This window comes from Pholis gunnellus (genome assembly GCF_910591455.1).
Source record: "Pholis gunnellus genome assembly, chromosome: 22".
Lineage (NCBI taxonomy): Eukaryota > Metazoa > Chordata > Actinopteri > Perciformes > Pholidae > Pholis > Pholis gunnellus.
Window position 1 is genome coordinate 1,863,961 of NC_136549.1, and position 19,623 is coordinate 1,883,583.

At 43.4% G+C, this 19,623-nt stretch overlaps 1 protein-coding gene across 2 annotated transcripts in view; it reads right to left on the reverse strand.

The window, feature by feature from the left end:
* sbf1 (SET binding factor 1) overlaps nt 1-19,623 on the reverse strand; it is a 60,181-nt gene that overhangs the window by 32,362 nt on the left and 8,196 nt on the right. For both annotated transcript variants that reach the window (XM_079183885.1, XM_079183884.1), the window contains exons 2-5: nt 8,061-8,146; nt 6,093-6,230; nt 5,643-5,771; nt 4,939-5,049 (exon numbers count right to left, since the gene is read on the reverse strand). In XM_079183885.1, the coding sequence (XP_079040011.1) occupies nt 4,939-5,049; nt 5,643-5,771; nt 6,093-6,230; nt 8,061-8,146 (464 nt within the window). The remainder of the gene's footprint in view (nt 1-4,938; nt 5,050-5,642; nt 5,772-6,092; nt 6,231-8,060; nt 8,147-19,623) is intronic.

Below are 19,623 nucleotides of genomic sequence, written 5' to 3' on the forward strand. Positions count from 1 at the left end.
CCCCCCCCCCCCCCCCCCCCGAAGGATAAGACACAGGTTAGAAACAACAGGAGTGAAGGCAAAGGATGCCCAAACTTAACAACAACATGACAGTGATGACTCAGCGCGACGGAAACAAAGGAAGCTGCACAAACAATAACGTCCTGAACATGGTGAACTGCAAGATGATGGATGTGGTACAAAATATAGAATGAGTGTAACATGAGAGACACGCATGCAAAACAAAGCATAGCCACCATTTAAAAGATGGTCCATCATGTCATTCTAACATTTCTGAGTGGTCCAGACATGTGCAATTAATTCTTCACTGCTGGATTGTACATGCACTTCTTCTGTATGTCAGTGACTAGACGACCCTCAGGTGACCCTCAGGCTGCATTAACAGCACTCATTATTTGTTCCCATTCCTTGACTTCAGCAGGTCCTTTGAATTCTGCTGCCGACGCTGTTAAATGATTTTCTATTTACTATAGATCTCTGAAAGCAAGACTTCGATATAGGACACACGGGGCAGGATGAGTAGTATTTGGACCATTATATAATTCTCATTTGCACACAGGTGGCATTCATCATGTTTACTGGTCATTTACACAGTTATCTGAAGTTAGAAGCTGAATCTGACGTGGCTCACTCGTACGAGCACACCGGGCGAAGAAACAGTGAGAGAAAGTTATGATGAGAGTACGGAAATGTTCTTGAATGAGATCCTAATGTTTTGAAAAAAAACACAGCAACATGGCCACGGCCGTAATCCAAGATGGCGACGGCGGAAATCCGGGGGTGACGCAACGACGACTACGTCCACTTCTTATTAACAAACAGTCTATACTGGAAACAGCTGAAATCACCTCTCACACTGCAATGATAGGAGGCGACGGGGTTTAAACTGGAGTTTTTACAGGCTACGTGAGAAACGACGTGTGTTCTCGTCATGTGACAGAAAGTGGCAACGACCTCAAGCAGAACAACTTGTGCAGCTTTCAGTTTGAAGTGGTTGCTTTGCTCTCAGTTCTGCCTTTAAACTCTAATGTGTTATTCCTAAATCAAACCCTGTCGGTCAGAGCACTTGGCAGCGGGACAGACAGTGTCCAGAAACCGGGATTGGAATTCCCTCTGTCCTGTAACAGCTCCATCACTGATGAGCGGTAAGAAGAGCACTTGACTTCCTTCCATGGGGAAACAGGACTAACACCACCACATACACACACACAAATGAAGGTCATAGGTCAGGGTCGTGTGCCGTGCAGATTCACGGTGTTGCGAAAGGGGACTTGATGCAAAAGGGTGCACCAGAACTTAGCAGTTTGACACGTCTGTGTTAAGGACGGTCTTCCTCACCACAAGGCTGCTCTACCTTTCACCATTTCTCACATCAGGCCAACAGCCTGAAGTTCACCTCACATTTTGGGTTGTGTAAACCATTCATAAACGACTGGAGTGTTGTAACGTCCTGCTGGTCAAAAAAAAAAGAAATCTGTAGTTATTTCACAAGCTGCACAGCAGTACTGCTATGCTGTGTTTATTTTATTAAGATAAACTACATATTAAAAAAAGACAGCATATTCACTCAGTGAAAGCCAGCCCCATCACTAGGCTAAGAAAACAGGCTTTTAGGATGAGGACGAACTAAAGTGCATTTTTAAGATGACACTGCGACTTGAGAAAAATGTAGAATATACTACTACTTGGCCTTGGAATTAATGCTGAGTCAGTACTGTACATAGGCGGACATGCTAACATTTGCAGCTTATAATCACACCGTTTAAACCATTCCATATACCTTTACCTTTAAGAAAAAGAACATCCAAACTTGTTATTTAGGGAGTATTGCTTGTCCCATGTACACAGCTTGACAGACCTGCCACTCCTAGTTACCATTGCTAAGCTATGATTGGACGATCGCCTTTCGGGAGAAGATCAAAATGTCATATTATTGAAATTTAAACTGTCTCCAAAACATTGAGGTTGCTGGATTTATCTGGTTAACCCGAACTCCTTTCAGAAAACAAGCAATTTTAGAAGTTATTTGCTTGTCGTCTTGCGGACGGACCTGATCGTTAGTGCAACTTGGAAGAAGAAAGTGTTTTGAAGTAAACTAAATGTGTGTGGCTGAAGACTCATCATACAACGTTAACAAAATGGGCACAAACGTTACAGGCTGTAATGTTATATATCTTTACCGACACATAAATCCATAAAGTCCCACACAGGCTTTGCAGAAGTTAGAGGATTGTCTTGTGACGCCACGGCAGTATGTCTGATGGCGGGTGTCACACTGCTGGAGTGATTCTGTTGTGTGCGTTTGGGAGAGGTTGACGTGAACACACAGACTCTACGGTAATGACAGACATTTAGCCGGGCCGATTGAAAAGCCCTGTGGGATCACACAGTTCTAGGAATGTGTGTAAGTGTGTGCGAGTGTGTGTGTGTGTGTCACTCTTTTCTAAGTGGTCTCTCGAGTTGGAGGAACAGGACAGTTTGTGCTCGGATGGAAAGACACACTACAAACTCCCATCTTGTGCTGTGTGCATATATATGTATGTGTGCGTGTTTGTTTAAATAAGACTGCCTGTGCACTGATGAGTGTTTTCAGATGTGTGTGTGTATGTGTGTGTGTGTGAGGCGAGCCAGCACGTTAGCCTCTGCTGTTTGGGTCTGTATGTGCGTTAATACTGATTAGATCTGATTCTCTCATACAGATGAAGTGCTGCCCGGTAGGAAGCCATCTGCCGTGCCATATGGTCACCCCGGCAACCGAACAACCTGCACAGCAATGGGTTTGTGTGTGTGTGTGTGTGTGTGTGTGTGTGTGTGTGTGTGTGTGTGTGTGTGTGTGTGTGTGTGTGTGTGTGTGTGTGTGTGTGTGTGTGTGTGTGTGTGTGTGTGTGTGTGTGTGTGTGTGTGTGTGTGTTTTAGAGAGTGAGGAATCGATTTGAAAACAATCAGTGTGCTAAAATAGGTGCAACAAATCAGGTTCATGACAAATATGAGCGATGAAAAAAAGAAAGAAATGATTTATATAATCCTGTGGAAACTATTTGATCACAAAACACAGAAAACAAGCAGAAGGCCATCAATCACGCAATGACTTGAAATGACTGCGAGAAAGCAACACATTCCTTAAAGAAAAGAAACAGAATCCGCTCCGTTGGATCAACAGAATCAATAACGTTGAGCGGGTTGTTGATTGGTGAAGCTTGCCGAGCGGGAGAGTTACCTGGAGACAGGCCAGCAGCCAGTCACAGGCCAGGGCCTGAGGAACCTTGTCTACACTACAAACTGGGGACTCATCTGTCTGTAACACAGAGGGACCAGTGTACAGTAGGGTGCACTCAAACGACACACAGGGGTTATAACATCTGGAGTTCAACCGATGTGCATTTATGTATCTGCACCATGCGCATGAATACATGTAACAGGGACGTTTAGTTCACTTGTACAAAGAATTAGCCAAAAACAGAAGAGAAGTCCCTATTGTCTCGAGGTGAGATAAAAAAACAAACAAGATTCTTATCAAATACGACAAATAGGACAGAAATAAGAAAGGGGGAGGGAGAAAGTATATATGAGAAATGACAAACAAACAAAAATGTTTTTTTGAACAAACAAAAGGTTGTTTAAAGTAACCCACAACGCTGCTGGTGCATGTTGTGTCACTTCAGCATGAAGGAAAAACACTGGTGCTCATTGGCTGAGTTATGGAGATGTTCCGATTCCATTTTTTACTTCCCAATACCGATCCGGTACCAGCGTGTTTAAAAACACAAGTAAATATTGTATATAAATATACAATTCCTCGAGTAACTCGATTACTATAATAATCGATAGCTGCGGACCTAAGACTACTAACCCTGTATGGATGCGATGTGATTGCTATTATTATTGTATGGCCTGGCTTACATTTCACGCTTTGTAAATCCGTACAGAAAATAAATGCTGCAGAACTTAGTTTTATGATCTAGTTTGACAGATTTTTCAATGTAAAATATTAACAAATTGTTGACATTTTGCTAGCTCTGGCTAAAGGAACACTCTCGGCTAGCACCTGCCTGATCGGTACTGAGCATGTGCAGATCTCTACAGCGAAATCAGCGATTTATGAAGCAGCAATCATTTTTAAAGATAGAAGTAGTTGAGGAGTTAGCCATCTTGCTTCTTCTTCTCATCTCTGTTGATAGTTTAACATGTGCCGCTATCGGTAATGGAACAACTCTACTGAGTCATATAACCTAAGTATACAAAGTATAAGTATACAAAGATGTCTACAACAACCCAAACAGAAGCTTGGTTTACAAGTATTGAGTTGGTATCTAAGCTCTGCTTCGTACACAAATGTATCGGTTTGTTTTTTCTGGTTCTAAATGGAAGGTTTGTGCAACACTAAAGAGTGTTTACTGAGCTGTATATAACACCCTGCCCTTCAGGGGACCAGAGACCTGCTGTAAAACCAACCCTATGGAGAAGATCGGTGCCACTCTAAACTGACTCTGTTGATAGTAATCCATGAATTATTCCATCATGCACAAAGAAATGTGCAGGTAGTCCTGTTACAAGCACTTCCGCATGTGCACATTCACAGTCTGCATAGAGAAACACATGAAGGAAACAAAAGGTCCAAACCACAGCTAATACCTTTTTTGCTGTACCAAGCTAACACAGATGCAAGTTTAGCTCCTCCAGCGGCCCATGCTGATCGAGGTGCCGCACTAGCCGGCTGCGCCAAGAAACTGCACCGCTGAGCAAGGCGTGTGGAAACATAAGGAGTGTATACCATCCAGCAAAGCAACACAGCAGAAGAAATGAGAGGAAGAATGGTGTCGCAGCTCATCATCGTCCTCGGTCAGCTTTGACCTTTGGCTTTGTGGGGCAGCGTGGTCTATACAGGTGTGTATGTGTATGTGTGTGGGAGAGAGAAAGTGATGAGTGGTCAGCAGTTACCTGGGAGCCTCCAGCGATAGGTATGACGCAAGTGAGGAGATTTCCAACCACCGTTTCCATGGGGACAGTAAGGCCATCTACATGGACGGTGTAGATCAGACCCAAACAGTTCTGTTCAATCAGGGCACAGAGGTCGAGGGTCAATCAAAGCATGCCACAGGGCCAGAAAGCCCCCATATTTACAGTATTTATATTTACAGAGAAGGAAATGAGTGATGGTCAGTATGGCTGTAGATTTCCAAAAAAATAAACAATCAATAAAAAAGCATTTTATCATTATATGCTGTTTCTATAAAACTAATATTTAAAAGAATATTTTCACATCTAACTCGGTCAATTAAGGGTTTAAGAAGATGATCAAGCCCGACTTAGTTGGGAGAAAGATCATTTTGAATTCCGAAGGTGTACGGTTGTGTTTTTCTGTTTAATTAATAAGAACAAAAGGTGAAGAATATTATTATATCAGTTTATTTTGTTAGAGAAAAAATAAAATAATAGAAAAAAAATAAGATAAGAGAGCTTGTGGAACGTGGCCGCTGCACACTCACCTATGCTAATATACCGCCTGTTGTTGGGCTGACAGTGGCCGGTTGATCAATTTCAACATATTGCCCAACCCTACTGTCGACTCTAGTCAAGGCACACAAACCCTCAACCGATGCAGAAATGAGAGTGTGTTTTGGGGCTGTCTGTGTGTGTCGTACCCTGAACACCTCTGTGTAGTCCAGTCGGGACACCAGCACCAGGCTCTTGGGGGCGAAGACCTGAGCTGGTTGGACGACAGCGAGCTCCTCGTCCGCCTCATCTACCTCGCTGGCCTCAGCCTTCTGCAGCTGGACAAAGAGAAGCATCGATATAACGGCACTCACAGCAGGCTAAGAGACAATGAAGACCCAGGTTCGATCCCCAGTGGGTGCTTCCTGGCTGTGTGTTCCAGCAAAGACAGTTGACCCTTCACTAAGTCCCTGCTGGCCGATGCTACGCTATGATTGGCGAGTCTGCATCCCAGGGGCGGAGCTTAGCGAAGGGTCAATTGCCAGTGTTCATGGGAGGAAAACATCTGTATTAAATGGTCCTGATAGAACAGCTTCTAATTACACATTCTTTTGCACCTTATATTACAAATTGTGCTGATTCAACTGAGTCGGTCTCACCTGTGGGTTGTCCAGGCCCTCCCAGAAGGTGAAGCAGGCACAGTAGTGACGGTCCGAGTTGATGTCAGTCAAAACTGCTACAAAGAAGGAGGCAGGTTGACGCTCGGGAACCAGCTGCCAACCGCTGGGCTGACAGAACTAGAGGAGGAGGTGCAGGTTAGAGAGGTGAGAAGGTGACGGCAGCGTTGGGGCCAGGGGGGGAAACCGAGACGTGTGGGAATCAGAAATATTAGCATACCTGGGCGACATACCAGACAGTAAAGTCACATGTTCATCCAAGGCTAGGCTATCATTAGCACAGCAAAAAAGGTTTAATAACACGATGACATCACCACAGCTCTGACCGAACCATGTGAATAGCCGTGAAAGTGTATTTTGCGACCGTTTTTTAATCACAATGTAGTTAGTTTGAAGAAGTTATGGTATGTCGTTTTCAAATATTTAGTTGCACAACAAGAAATATAAATGGAGCAATCAAACGATGTCATTGTTGACCGAGGTGAGCAAACAACAGAAAGTCAATATTAGCTGTTTTCTTTCTTGAGATATGACATTTATAATAAATGGTCATTATTCATGAAGTGGCCTCACAGACTTGATGAATTGAGCTGCAGCTGGTCTGTGTAAACATGTCACACATGCTTTTATCTGAAGTCAGTCTACACCAAAACAGTTTATAAAGCAATTTCTAGTTTCACTGAGCGCATACGCTGGTGTCCAGCCGACATTCGTGTGAATCCATGTTGATTCAACAGGTCTTGCATTAATATTAAGAATGCAGCAATCTCACTTCCCCATCCCCCCTCAAAGACTCAGATACCCAGGGGACCGATATGATACCAGCGCCCCTTTTTTCCAAAATGAAGAATGTATAAATGTTTCCGTGCAAAAACTGATGAAGATTAATAACGATCCAACAAATCAGAGCATCCCTAACTAACATAACGCCCTGCTCTGTTTTTGAGTGTGCAGTCCCTTTTTTTGGGCACTTATGTGAAAACTAACTTGCAAGGAGACAGTCATTCAAATCAAACATTAATGTGTGTGTGTTGAATTTGAATGGCTGTCTCCTATCTCTAGATCCCCTCAAGATCCATCCTCCACTGTACATGACATAGCATTTATTTTGGTTTCTTCTGAATAAAATATTTTTAAATCATATATTCTACAAGTTTTAAGTCTAAAGCTCCACTAGTGGCCCGTAGAGACAATGCCCATTACACCCCGACAGTACCGTTGGACAAAACAAGCAACATACTGGTTATTTTGATACTCTTAGGCTGTGTATACATTGCAGGTAAAAGTGGCAAAATCTTTAGAATTCCTACAACTTTTACGTCACTCTAGATCAACGTCCGTCATAGTCCCACCACTCCGGCAAACAGGCTTTCCAACGGTATAAAATGTATTGCCAAGAAGCATTGTTACAATAAAGAATTAATCTACCAAACACTAATTTCTGAACTTTTTGTTCAATGTTTATTATGCAATCTGGCTAGTGTTTGTTAAATCAAATTCTGTTGGACAATCAACCAGAAGAACCAACAAAGTGACATTACAATCCTGAGATAACCTTGTGCCTTGTGATCCACAGCTCGTTTTCTTGTCAGACCGCCGGGTGTTTCCTCACTTGTTGGTGTACCAAAAATGTGCTTTTTTAAATCTATAAATAACCTGAGCCCTGAGGGGATATACATCTGACAATAGGCATAAAAAAAAGAAGCTTCATTTAAGATTTAGAACTGCTAAAACCTTCCAACAGAACTGATACTTCACCACAAACAAATCTCTCACCCAGTTCAGAGCGTGATGAACGCATCAGCCCTATAAAACCTGGAATAGTTGCAGTTAGTGTCTTGCCCAGACCATTGAGCTGTCCAGGGAATTGAACCCCTAACCCAGACAGGGTTATGTGCCATGTTCTACCCACTGAACCACACTGCAGTGTGTCTATAAGTGTTGACTCACCAGCTCTATGCCTTGTGGGAACGGGCTGTCCTCCCAGTCTTTCTCAGGAAACCGCTGGAGAATGCGACCTTGACCTTCACCCTCCGCTGCAGAGACAGAGAGAGACAAACACAGGTCAGTCCTTGTTATTTACATCGTTAAATAAACTCCTTTGAAGGTTGTTTTTAAACCATATCAGCACATTCTATTGAATTCTATTTGAATATTGTTTGTAATGTATGTTGATATACAAATAAATCATGAGTTAATGTTAAAACACAACGTGTGTTTTGCTACAACATGCCACAGAGATTGGACCGGATGCAGGAGAAAAAACAAGTAGCCTCCATAAAAAGAGGAAGAATACATCTCTGACAAGTGTGTTAAGTTGACAACTTCACTATAAAGACAGACTTCAGAGGCGACCCAACTGTTGTTAGTCAGTAAATTGCTAAAGTGCTTCTATTTTTACACATTCACAACTAATTCATCAAAAACGAGGGCAGCGGTTTCCACGAGTTTGGAATTTTGGCAGTCGCCATCTTGGATTTCTTGCAGCCAGTGAACGGTGACAACATTTGGACTGCGGAGCAGTGACGCCGTGGTAGAGACGCCCTATATGGCTCTGGTACCTACCTGTCAATCACTGTGTAGCCCCGCCCTAAGGCATCCCCTGCTTTATGGTCTGTTTGACTCTAAATGGACCATCATGTACTAAATGAACATCATGCTGTATTGAAGAAGACTTGAAACTAGAGATTGAGACCATAAACTCATGTTTACAATGTTTACTGAGGTAATAAATCAAGAGAGAAGTAGAGTCATTTTCTCAAAGACTTGACCATTTCTATACAACCAGACTTCTTTTTGTAACCAGAGGAACTCGTACATAACACTAGTTATAATGCTTTTTTTTTTTGCTGCTGGTTAATGAGGCCATTTCCACAGTTGGCCAGGGCCTGGCTGATCACAGTGGCACAATGACACGACAAAGGCCCGCTTATGTAACCACCACAAGCCCGCCTTTCAGCTTCGCTCCATCTGAAGCCCTACAGGCTGCTTAATGGCAGCATTCATCCGCACAGAGAATACACTCATCCTCCCGATACAAAAGGGTGTGAATCTAGCATGAAACTGCATAAAACTAAATATTATCCCATGCTGATAAAAAGGAGAACTTTACACCAGAATGTAGCGCAAACCTGGACAGTTTGCTGCCTCAAGAGAAATAACAGAGTCTTTTTACCAAGGGAACTAAAACAGAAGCTCAGACACACAGAGACAATACACAAACAGAAAGTAGGCCAGCTCCCAAAACACACAGGGAAATGCTCAAGTCATCCTCGCTCCCTCGCAAACCCGAGATATGTGGAGGCTTGTGGGAGCAGCGCTCTGAGATCAGGTCATCAAAGACAAGAGATTCATTTTCTTGTTGCTTTGAGATGATTGGCTGCCTTCTTTGAGACTGATATGTAGTGCTCAGGCATCAACAAAAAAGTACTGACACCATGAAGTGCACTGTTTCAGTTCTGTATAGGGCTGGGTATCGGTTAGTGGGACGGATCGGATCAGCACCAAAGAAAGAAGGGAGCAAACATAACTTTTAGAGATCCCTAGACACGTTTTTTAGCTGATACTAATTACTGATCGTTGATGATCCATATTGGCAGAAACGGATCCCTTTGTTGTTTGATTATAGCAGCTGGTTTACAAGGCTCCAGACTATTTTTTTTTTTGCCATCATCCAAAAAATCTTTTCAAAACGGTCAGAAGTCTGTAAGCCAGCAACAATTCTGAAAGTGTTATCCCTTTGTTATAGAAATTTATAATTAGTTTCTTCCTAAAAACAAACAGAATTCAAATGATATGGAAACAAAAGATTGTATTTTCAAATCTTGTCATTAGTAGTTTTAATGATGTATTATAAGGGACAGATCAAATAAATCACTTTAACTTCATTTAGGTGGGCCAGGGCCCTGGTACTGTAAATGCTGGCTCACTGGAATGGCTGTGACACATTTAATAGAAAGGGACCATAATTCACACTATCAATTACACCTGTGTTTACTCTGCTACGACTGTGAAAAGGACAATTGTTAAAAGAGGAGAAAGTAAATTACAATCTGCTTGTAAAAAGGTGCTGATGGACTTTGTTGTGACACCAAAGAACATGTGACTGCGATGAATCATCCATCAGAATACCAGAGCTGAGGCATGCCGGGACCCGCTGTCACCTCCCAACTACGTCTGGCGATTTAAGAAGTGTGTCGCCTGGCACCGCCTCGTGTTCTGGAACAATGTGTTGCCAGTGGGTGACGTGCTGCAGGTGTGTCACAAACACAAAGAGAAAACCCATGCTCGAGTGAGACGACGTGAAAAGCAGAGGCCGGTGCAGAAACACTTTCGGCCAATCGCAACGCAGGGTGGGGACTGTTGGGCCAGTTAAAGCAGGACATCCTGCTGCTGAGGGAGGAATGAGGGAATGAGCCAGGAAACAAGTCTGCTGGGAGTGACACACACACAGTGACACACACACACACACACACACACACACACACACACACACACACACACACACACACACACACACACACACACACACACACACACACACACACACACACACACACACACACACACACACACTTCATTTCTTGTTGTACTCCTTTTCCCACCTCTTGTGCATAGCACTGTGTTTGCTACATACAAGAGGTGACTCCTCGTCTCAGGAGGCTACTTTTCACTCTAAGAATATGTGCGTCTGTACAAAAGGAATCGATGGAATGTAAACAAGATTCCAACGGACTTCACAAAACCAGCAATTACTCAGAGAAATGAGAGGGCACAGAATGAGACAGTGGCTGTGACATGGTATACAACTAAATACAACTCCTGGCCATTACAACTCCTACACAACTTAAAAGATGTTTCCGTTTGATTTTCATGGGGCTAAAATATGTTTTCATGACAATGCAGAGCCGCTCGACATGCTGCTTCAGTCAACACTCTGTAGCCAGAGTCTTGTTGTCTTTTCTCCTCTGATCAGACCAGCTCCTTTCTGCTTTAGACGTTAACGAAGGATAAAGCAGAGAAGGAGAAGGAGAGGAGTGGACAGGAGAGGAGGGGGGAAGAGAGGAGAGGGGAGGAGAGAGGAGGGAAGAGAGGAAAGGAGAAGAAGAGAGGAGAGATAAGAAGAGGAGAGGAGAGCAGCTAGCCATCAGGTACCATTAATTCCTTGATAAAACATTGAATGACAACACCAAAGTCATGATTTGACTTGCCAATTTCTCTTATTATTTTCCATAAAAATGCAGTTTATAGATGGCTCTTTGTTGTTTATAATGTCTCTTGTTTAAATACAATAAGCACAACAGATGCATATAGCTGCTAAAAAACAAACATTCCAAAATTGATTCAGTTATGAACCCGAAACGATAAATACTGCCTTAAATTGACCAACGCGTTGATGCTTTCAGTAGCAGTATGAGACTGTATCACATTTGGCATGTTCGCTCAGGAAAAGCGGCAAGAATCTCTCCATTTGTCTTTGCATGGCAGTTTTTGTATGTTATAGCAGCATGAGGACATGTCATTTGACAATGAGCCAGACCTGAAAGGTGCCACATCTGGACCACAATGACAGCAGCAGAATCTCACCTGATGAGTGTTAATTGCGTTAAAGAAAACTATGACAAATACATGTTCGTTGACAACCTTTTTCTCCATGACCAAGACGAGACTAAAATGTAGCTTGCAAAAATAAAAACTTCACCAAAATCTCCCTGTATTTTCGTCACCTTCCACCGTCTCATCCCTTATATCTATGTGATTAACAAATGTTTTTGCATGTTGGGCAGAGTGACTTGTTCTCATAACAGGGTGGGAGTCAGTAGCTGCATTCTTATTCAATCGATCTGTGCTTTTCATCACATAACGAACCTCAAACTAGACTAAAACTACCAATGATAAAAATGACTTAAAAGCGACTAAAACTTAACCTGAAAATAGCTGCCAAAATGAACACTGGATGGGTCCCCTCAACGTCACATCCACTGCTTAACAGTCACATCCAGATCAATGAGTCTAGATTCGGCAAAACTCCGGCGGGCTGTGTGCAAAGGACACACACAGCAGCGATGCACGGATGTATGCGCGTGTGATTTTAGTTTCCTGCAGGTGGAAGCCGTGACGCTTGTTGCTGGTGCTTCGTTCGACAAACCAGCATCTCGTCTCTAATGAGGTGCTCGCTTCTCTCACTGCAGGACGGGGCTAAAGAGGGTCACACAGAAACCCTCGCCAAGACACTTAGTTTCACTTTGACCACCTGCGCAACACCATTTCAATATTTGATGCCAAGAGTGCAGAAAGAATTTGTGCCGCTCTAACCGTCAAAACTAACCACACATTAAAGCAAAGTGATTTCCTTGTAACCACAATCACTCTGCACAGACAGATTTTTTGGCAAACGTCCACTCTGGGTGTGTTTAAGCAGAGAGCCGTTAAACGGGCCGTCTGCAGGCACAACTGTGTGACAGACGCTGCTGATGTTAGCCAACGGCTCGCTATCAGCCTGTGAGTGGAATGTGAAACGAGTGGAGTGGCCTTGCAGGGATGCGATATCAGCTGGACCTGTTGTTGTTATGCAGCGTTATTCACTGGAGGGCTATCGGTTTCATTTTCAGGAGTGATCATTTTCTCTACAACTCACCGCATCTTATACACCAAATATGTATGTTTTTGGGCAGTGTCTTTTAGGGCATTAGTTTGTCTTTGCCTCCTCTTTCTGATTTGGATAAATTCCTACTACAGCACATGTCCTTGAATCTTGCATTTACTCTCTCCTGGACAGCTCATGTTTGCATGTCTTAGCTAAAAAACTAAGCTAAGCTTAGCTAAAACTAAAGATGAAAGTCCTTCCGACTTTCTCACAGGACTACGTGGATTAACACCCCTAAGTCTGCTCCCTCATTATACAAGCTCATGCAAACGCCGTACATACCACTCTCATAATCTCACCCTCTCGTTTCCAATGAGGACAAATGTCGTCAAAAGTTACAACAGCAAAAACAGTGAGACAAAAATCTTAAAACTGTGCTAAAGAGTAAGAGTGACCACGTGTCAGCTGACTGAAAGCACTAGAAACTATGGCGTCACCAAAATCTACACAAACACTCAAATATCAAACTGGTGATCGCACCGTGTTCGTGTTATTTTGTCCCAGTGAATTGGACGGAGTGTAACAGCAGCTGTGTGAGCAACACAATCAGCGAGTCACAATCGGTGCATTGAGTTCCTACAGAGCTGAGCCCCCAAAGATCAATGTGCAGACTGTGAGCAGGCTTTTTTAAGCCGCCGCTGGACTCTCTCGAAGCAGACAGCAACAGCCCCCAAAAAATCAGGCTTCCACGCTTCCTGGTTCGCCATCCAAAGTCATACACAATAGTTCGGCCTGACATTCCAAGTGGGTTGAAACTGAGAAGCCTTGAAAGTCCATTTGTTGGGGTGAATGAAAAGGGATCTGTTCACTTTTTAATTTATGCTATACAGTACAAATAGTCTGATATTTTGAAGAATGGCCATTTTGTTATTAATTATATATTCCCCTTTTTAACCACCTTACTTTTTAACCACCTTACCGCCATTTTGTTATTAATTATATATTCCCCTTTTTAACCACCTTACAATCTCACCAATATATACCATCTTGCCATCATTTTCTTTCGATAACGAGGCTGTGTTAGCCAGTAACAGATAGTTAACTCGAAATTTGAAATTCAGAGCATTAATATAAAAGCAAACTATGTGCTATGTAAAGATATAGTGCAGTTGGGATGCATCGATATGCACAAGAAGTACAAGTACTTACATTTGGGTACTTGCCGATACCAAGTACCAATATGGGTACTTAATAATACCATTGAAGTTCTAAGAATGACTTTGAAAAGATGTTTTATTTTCATCTGACGTTCCTAACTTTCTGACTGTAACATATTAACGTGATGCTGCTGACATTTGAACATTTAACGCTGTGTTTTCTTCATGCAAACAAGCATAGTTTGCAGCAGGGAAGTTAATAATTAACCCTTTAACGTCGCTATCAGATTAACAGTTAAAGTAAACGGCTTCGTCGCCATGTTGGGAGCCGCATGGAGATAATCCCTCGATCCACAGCAGCTGATACTGAGAATACATGTAAATACAAAATACACTTGTTTGTTGAAGAAGTATTAACTAAATAATACACAATTGTTCTCCTGATATAGGAATATAATCGGTAAGGCAGATGCAAAGAACATAAATAGTTCCCTTCTACAAGCTCATTGTTTTACTGAGCGTATTATCACCGTTATAGTTTTTTCTTAAAGTGGATTCTGTGATAAAATCATTTTTACAAGGTTCTGGAGCTTTATTTTTCAGACATTTTTAAAGACTAGACTGCTACTTTTTTGGGAAAAGTCTACCTTTGAGCAAACCAAAAGCTTACAATCAACCAAGAGAGTCGGCGATCAGCGAGGGGGCTCAGTGTGAACCTGAAGGTGGCTGCTGCTTAGCAACAACACACCTGCTGCTCGAATAAAGAAAAGAAAAAAACTTCATTTGGGAGAGGGAGATAGAGGCAGGCCTGAAGAGGACGACAGGTGGGAGCATGGGAGGAAATGTGGGTCACACATAGCGTGTGTGTGTGTGTGTGTGTGTTGAAGCTGGCGATGACGCCTCACAGCGATGACTACTAGTGGTGATACTCTGACACAGGATGGAAGTAGACCGCCAGGTCATGTGACCAATGAATGGTGTGTGTGTGTGTGTGTGTGTGTGTGTGTGTGTGTGTGTGTGTGTGTGTGTGTGTGTGTGTGTGTGTGTGTGTGTGTGTGTGTGTGTGTGTGAGCGAGTGTGTTTCCTGAGCTTGATGCTGAACCAGACCACGGCTCATCGTTCGCAGGCTTCCAAACCACAGTGACACGACATCGGGCGGTTTCCAAGGCGACAGCCGCCGGCGGGAACAAAAGAGCTCCGAGCCTCGTGTGTCTATGTTTGCACATATGTACAGTGACGTGTGTGCAGAACTGCACTAAACAAGCTGACTCTGCATAGGCTTTGGCAATATGACGCGATGTTGCTTTAGCTATGCTTCATTGCATTGTTGTAGCGCATCAAAAAAAACATCCGAGCATACGTCTGGTTTTGTGTATTGTGGTATTATAAATGAAATTGATGGTGCTGTTAGATCTGCTATACCGCCCCGTTAATACAGGTGCGTGCAAGACACTAAACCATATTTGATCGTGGTGAAAATGATTTGTTTAAAGGCTAAACGCCAACAAACGGATCAAGCAGAATATTATGTTGGATAAAAACATGTTGTGGATTTGGAAAAATTATTATCTTTTTTCAATAAATGTTGAGTTTTGGAGTGAAGTAATTACAGAGGAGAGGACACAACACCACGTCGCTCACTGTGGGAAGAGAAGGTGGAAGCCCGGTGGTTTCTGTAAGTTTTCAATAATAATAATTTTAAGTCAACATTAAGAATGAAGCTTTGAAGCTTTGAACTATTCGGTACAGTCTCTAGTAATTACCCGTGTAGCCCTAACTCCAGCAGGGAAGACGTCCGCTCTCGTTTAGCAAAAAGAATGAAATGCACCCTGTTTGGCAGTTCTTTGGTTTTAAACCAAAAGGAAAAAATAGAGCCAGAGAACGAGAACAAAGGGATTTGTAAGCTGCATGATAAACAAGTCGGGACTAAAGATGAAAAACACCACAAATCTCCACTCCCACCTTAAAACTCACCATCCAACAGAATACACAAGTCTTCCACCGACTCCATCCACAAAGAGCAGCCGGACCAAAAGTCCTACACGGCATCGACCCTCAACGAGGGTCTTGCTCCTGCATAAGCTTCAGGAAGAGGACGTTCACTTAATGAGACAATATCTCACTGATGCAATGTCTTACTGCCATGACACTTTTCCTACTTAGGTTTTACTCACAAGCTCTGTGACCTTTATTTATGAAGAAAGCTTTCATAAATAAATCACTTCCACAGCAAAAATGAATCCCATGAACAACTTGCACCAGCATAACTTCATTGCTAGTTAAGTGGGGATCAGTGTGCGGGAGGTGAGCCATGGCTGCAGTATTTTTCACCACAGCAACAAGATCACATCTCTGGGTGAAAATGTACTAAACTATGACATCATTATATCCAGGCTCTACAACCACACCCTCTGACAGGGCTCTCTGCTGCCCGCACAGTTTTCTTACCACACACACACACACACACACACACACACACACACACACACACACACACACACACACACACACACACACACACACACACACACACACACACACACACACACACACACACACACACACACACACACACACACACACACTGAGGCCCCTCCTGGGGTACGAAGCAACACGCGGACCGTCGCATCAATAAGTCACACCTGTCTAAATGTGGTGTCAGATGGCGGCAAAGATGATGATCCTGCATAAATAAATGAGCCAGCCTGTTAAAAAATAAAAAAGACTGAGCAGCGCTGCCATTCAGGAGCCACATAGAGGATGAAAAAAAGCCCCTGCTCCATCTGGAAAGCGCCGTCGCCCTGGAGACAATGTGGGACATTTTATTTGTGCAAAAGCTCTTCAGCAAACTCACATCCTTCCTGCAAAACTAATGCAACAAAAACGAGAGGCTTTCCAGGGGGGGAAACGGCCTCAGAGAGGGACAAAGCGTATTTCAATTCTACGTAGTCGGTTGCTTCAGGTCTATCTCAAACCAAGTTGTCACAGACTGATGATTAATAACATGACTTTTATTTCTTCTCACTTCTCATTCTGCATCCGCGGCCACAGGTGGCTGTGTGCTAATGTGCTCTGCTGAGTCTGAGCCACCAAACAGACTCAATAGAGTGGGGAAACCTGCCAAAGCACACAGAACTCAGGCCATCTACTTTCCAGTCACTCTGGCCAGTGTTTCGGACTAAAGTACATCCAGGATTCAACTTCCGATTCAATTCAATGCAACGTTATTAATCCATGGAGGCGATTTGGTTTCGGGCAGGTAAAAACAGACATACAGTATATGCACAGACAGACAAGCAAAGGAGCTGTGACTTTGTTGGGCTGAACACAAACAGACCTCTGCTTGTTTAGTCATTCATATCCTGGTCCTAAACAGCACACCAGTACACTAGTTTGAATCAAACTATAAAGCAAGGAATCTCTGCATGTGTGTGTATGTCAGGCATCTGAAGAACCGTTCAACCGATCTTCACAGTTTTGTGGGCGTATCGCTGGAGACCCGAGGACGCGCGGTGTGCCGTTCAGACACCGTGCTTCAGGACTCTGTGGACCGAGTGGAGCATGTCGTCTACAGCGGGCCTTTTAACGGCCACGGCTCATTGACTTCAGTTCACTTTTTACTGCTGGAGGGTGGATATGTTAACCTTCCAACTGAACTCTAATTCTTCCCCAGAGTCAATGGGCCATGAGCCAAGCAATCGCCCCCCCTCCGAATGGGTACGCTCCAAACTGCCACTACACTAGTTGAAAAAGGTCTGGTGCTAACTGACAGTTAGCAAGCCGTTAGCTGAGAGCTTTTTCCTCCCTTAAGTAGCTTATGATTGAATAACATGAAGGAGGATGTAGACTAAACGGCACAGAGGAAATAGATTGTGGTGGACTAGCACTAGCATGTTCCTGCTTGCATAGCGCTTCAGCAGTGAGCTCGCCAGCTGCAGTAGTTCAACAACTAGCCTTAAATGTGGCAGGGTTTTAACACAATGGTTTTGTGTACAGCAGTGTTACAGGCAAGAGGCTGTTGTGGAAGAAGAGGTCAGGAACATATTGCAGGTCATTGCAAGTCCTTTTATGCAAGGTATGCATGTTTGCTGGCACGCAAAGAGTTTTCCAGTGGCCAAAATATAACATGAAGTCTAGTGTGACATCCAAGAGTGCCAAGACGAGAGCGACATAAATCAGGGGCAGTACGTAGGACTCATCTGTGGATGACAACCACATGATGTGGAAGGCTCGTGTCCCGCATGCTGACACGGATCAAGTTCAGTCAGGCTCTAACGCAGCTTTAAGTGGTCGAGGGGATGGGGAGGAACTCAAGAAAAGAATGTGTTTGGTAAATGAAATAAATCACTGTGCACAAGCAGCTTCAGGATGTGAAGAATACTTCATTCAATGGTCAGAGTGGCACAGTCATTGAAACGAAACACAATTGTGAGCATTGCATAAAAAAAGGCAAGAACCGGGGGGGGGGGGGGGGGGGGGGGGTCAGTTCACCAGAGGATATGGTTGTCTTAATAAACCTGGGAATTGACTCCAGATACACGACATACAGGAAAGATGTTCTTATTACAAGCGGCTCCTCAAGACCACGATGCAAAACAAGACTTCTGCGTGCGACCCAGAATACTGCGACAGGAAATGCGATGGCTGAGCACTCAATCACACCGTCCGCCGCCCAGACCTTTGTCTCCCCTCAGCAATACGTTGCATCCCTCTAATCATTTCAACCCAACACTCTTCTTTCCCCCTTTATCACTTCTACTATATTCTAGCGCCACATTTCTTTTCTGCTGCAAATTAACCACAGAGCTCTTTCTCCTACCGCAGCACCCACGCACACGGACCCGGAAATGACTCTGTGTTACCCGGGCAACCAATAGCCAAGAAACGGACTTGTTTCGCTAGCCCCTCCCCTCTGGACTAAAAACTCCCACTGACACCCAATAACGTCTGGCTTTAGTCTTAAGTGAGGGGCTGTTACAATCTGCATTCATTCCCTGGACAAATGACTCTGCAATACTCACGGGTATTTCACAGAAATATGACACCCAGGTGGACACGCTTATTTATGTGAAGTACATTGAAGTGAAGATATAATAAGTAAAATCAACAGGGATTTGGACAATTATTATAATTCATTAAACGTAGAAAACATAGAATTCATATGCTCTCCTCAAAGCCACCAGACTCCAGTCAGACAACAGTCATTCGTTACCACGCTTTGTCAGTCTTTTCACTGATCCAAAAAATCTCCAACTCTGGTTTAGTGATTGAAAGAGAGACTGAATAAGTAATAGATATAAAAATAAAAGAGTAAACCACCATAACATTTTCACTGCTTCCGTTGTCAGCCTGTGCGTCCGTGACGTCGAACACAAAACACAAGGAAAAACGTGGTGGCACACTGTCGATGGAAGAGGAGTCTACGTCATTTTCCACCTTTAAAAAACCTGCATACCATAGCTAATCTTGGTGGAAATATTTGGTGTGCTCTCTGTGGTTGCTGGCAATTTCCTGGCAACATGGGCTTCATTCACTCATGCTGCACAATGTGCCTGCACAACGTCTTACACAACATATAACAATAACTTTTCAAGAGACAACGCTTTGGACTTTTAATTCAGTGGTAAACTGCAGTTTTGTAGACCTGACACTCATGATAATGATACAAATGTATTACTGTGCTCTTAAAAAGTGCTGACATTGACCTACAGTAAAACTGATTCAGACATGAGGCCGACATGTAAAAGTGCCATCAGATTTATGAAACGAT